Below are 1633 nucleotides of genomic sequence, written 5' to 3'. Positions count from 1 at the left end.
CCGGGTATTTGCTAGTGAAAAAAAATGGTGCAACTTTCTTTCTTGCTAAATTAGTTTGCTTCCAAAAGCATCGACCCACCCCTGCACAGCCCAGTAATCAGTGTTTCTGCTCCTTAGGTAAGCGAAAGTCGAAGATAGGGGTTTCAAGCGCTTCGATTTACGAAAAAGATTTTCATATGAAAATACTTTGTGGTAATTAATTTTTTGAAAAAAAACCTTATTTGACACATAAGAGATCAAACAACTTGAAAAAAATATTAATCCGCTGATCTACAGACACTAGGTACCTGTTCAATAGGCCTTGGTTAATGCCAACCATTAAATAAATATCAAATTTTTGGCAACTTACATCAATTATAATTATTTAATTCTTAACCATGCAAACAAAAAGCTGAACTTACTTGCATCTGCGCTGCTCTCACCCTAGTTGATGAGCGTGTTGCTGTTGCTTGCGAAAAAATCACCACCATCCTGAAAGCCGCCCTTGTAGAAGTTGAACCCTACTGGCACGGGCTGTTCGCTAAGGCTTTGGCAGGTATCTGTGTTGGTTCTGCTGCCTTAGCGGAGGATGCAGCCCCTGCTGGCGGGGACCGTTCATCAGCTAAGGCCAAGAATGAGGAAGAATCAGAGGAATCCGACAAAGACATGGGCTTCTCTCTCTTCGGCTAAATCAAACTGCTTTATATGTGAAGTAATCAGTTGAGTACTTTACCAGCCTATGCCCAGGGATATGGACCCATCAATGCTTACAACTTTATATACTTCTTGCAATTTTTGGGTGTTTTCTTGATTTAAAAAATAATAATAATGATTTCATTGCATCCTAAGGCCATTACTAAAGATCATCCCTTTTGTGACTCCATTATACTGGGTGGGCCAAATAAGACATACCCATGTTAAACATTATAACTTTCTTATTTTTTAATATTATTATTTTTTATTTTTAAATGTTATAGTTAATCTCTTGTAAAATTATAATGGATACACAATTAGCTACACAAATTGATTTTTTAGGTAATGTTTTGATGTCGGATGAAGCACATTTCCAAGTAGAACTGTAGATTGTGGGGCACCCAAAATCCAAGGGTAACACACCAGCACCAGTTACACCCATCTAGATGCACTGTTTGGTGCGGTGTTATGACTGAAAAAGTTATCGGCCCCCATTGCTTCGAGAATGAGGCCAACGGCAGAGCAGCATACTAATTTGTGGTTCCAACAAGATGGAGGGGCTGCGCACACTGCTACTTAAGCAAACTATGGACCAGTTGCGTGAAATTGGTAGGTCTTATTTGGCCCACCCTGTATGTACATTCCTCTTGCGCAGAACAGTATTCAGAGACTAGCACAACAATAAAGTCGGCGATAGGATTCACTCGGTACATCTCTCACCGAAGCTATCCTTACCTGACGGCCACTATCCTTCTGCCGAGCGTGGAGTGTCATTTGATATGGACAACTAGAATGCCTCTGGAAAGTGCCGAATATTCTGTTGCTATGGTGCGATGGTGACACTATGCTCTTGCCAACACCAACCTAGCAATTCGTAGATAGGCTTCGGAACAAACTTGTTGTGTTAAAAGGCTTGATCTGGGCGATCGGTGGACTAAGCGGCCTTTTATTTGTGATCTGA

At 40.9% G+C, this 1633-nt stretch overlaps 1 protein-coding gene across 1 annotated transcript; it reads left to right on the top strand.

Annotated features, from left to right (window-relative positions):
• Positions 1–391: 391 nt before the first annotated feature.
• Positions 392–669, top strand: LOC108380386 (60S acidic ribosomal protein P1-like; the record flags this gene model as incomplete). Its single annotated transcript, XM_017636755.1, has 1 exon — positions 392–669. A coding segment is annotated over one exon (278 nt), but the record flags the coding sequence as incomplete, so codon positions are not given.
• Between the last annotated feature and the right edge of the window lie 964 nt (positions 670–1633).

Source organism: Rhagoletis zephyria, unplaced genomic scaffold (genome assembly GCF_001687245.7).
Source record: "Rhagoletis zephyria isolate East Lansing unplaced genomic scaffold, Rhagoletis_zephyria_1.1 Rzeph_scaffold_19099, whole genome shotgun sequence".
Taxonomy (NCBI): domain Eukaryota; kingdom Metazoa; phylum Arthropoda; class Insecta; order Diptera; family Tephritidae; genus Rhagoletis; species Rhagoletis zephyria.
This window is presented reverse-complemented; position numbering and strand designations above follow the sequence as displayed.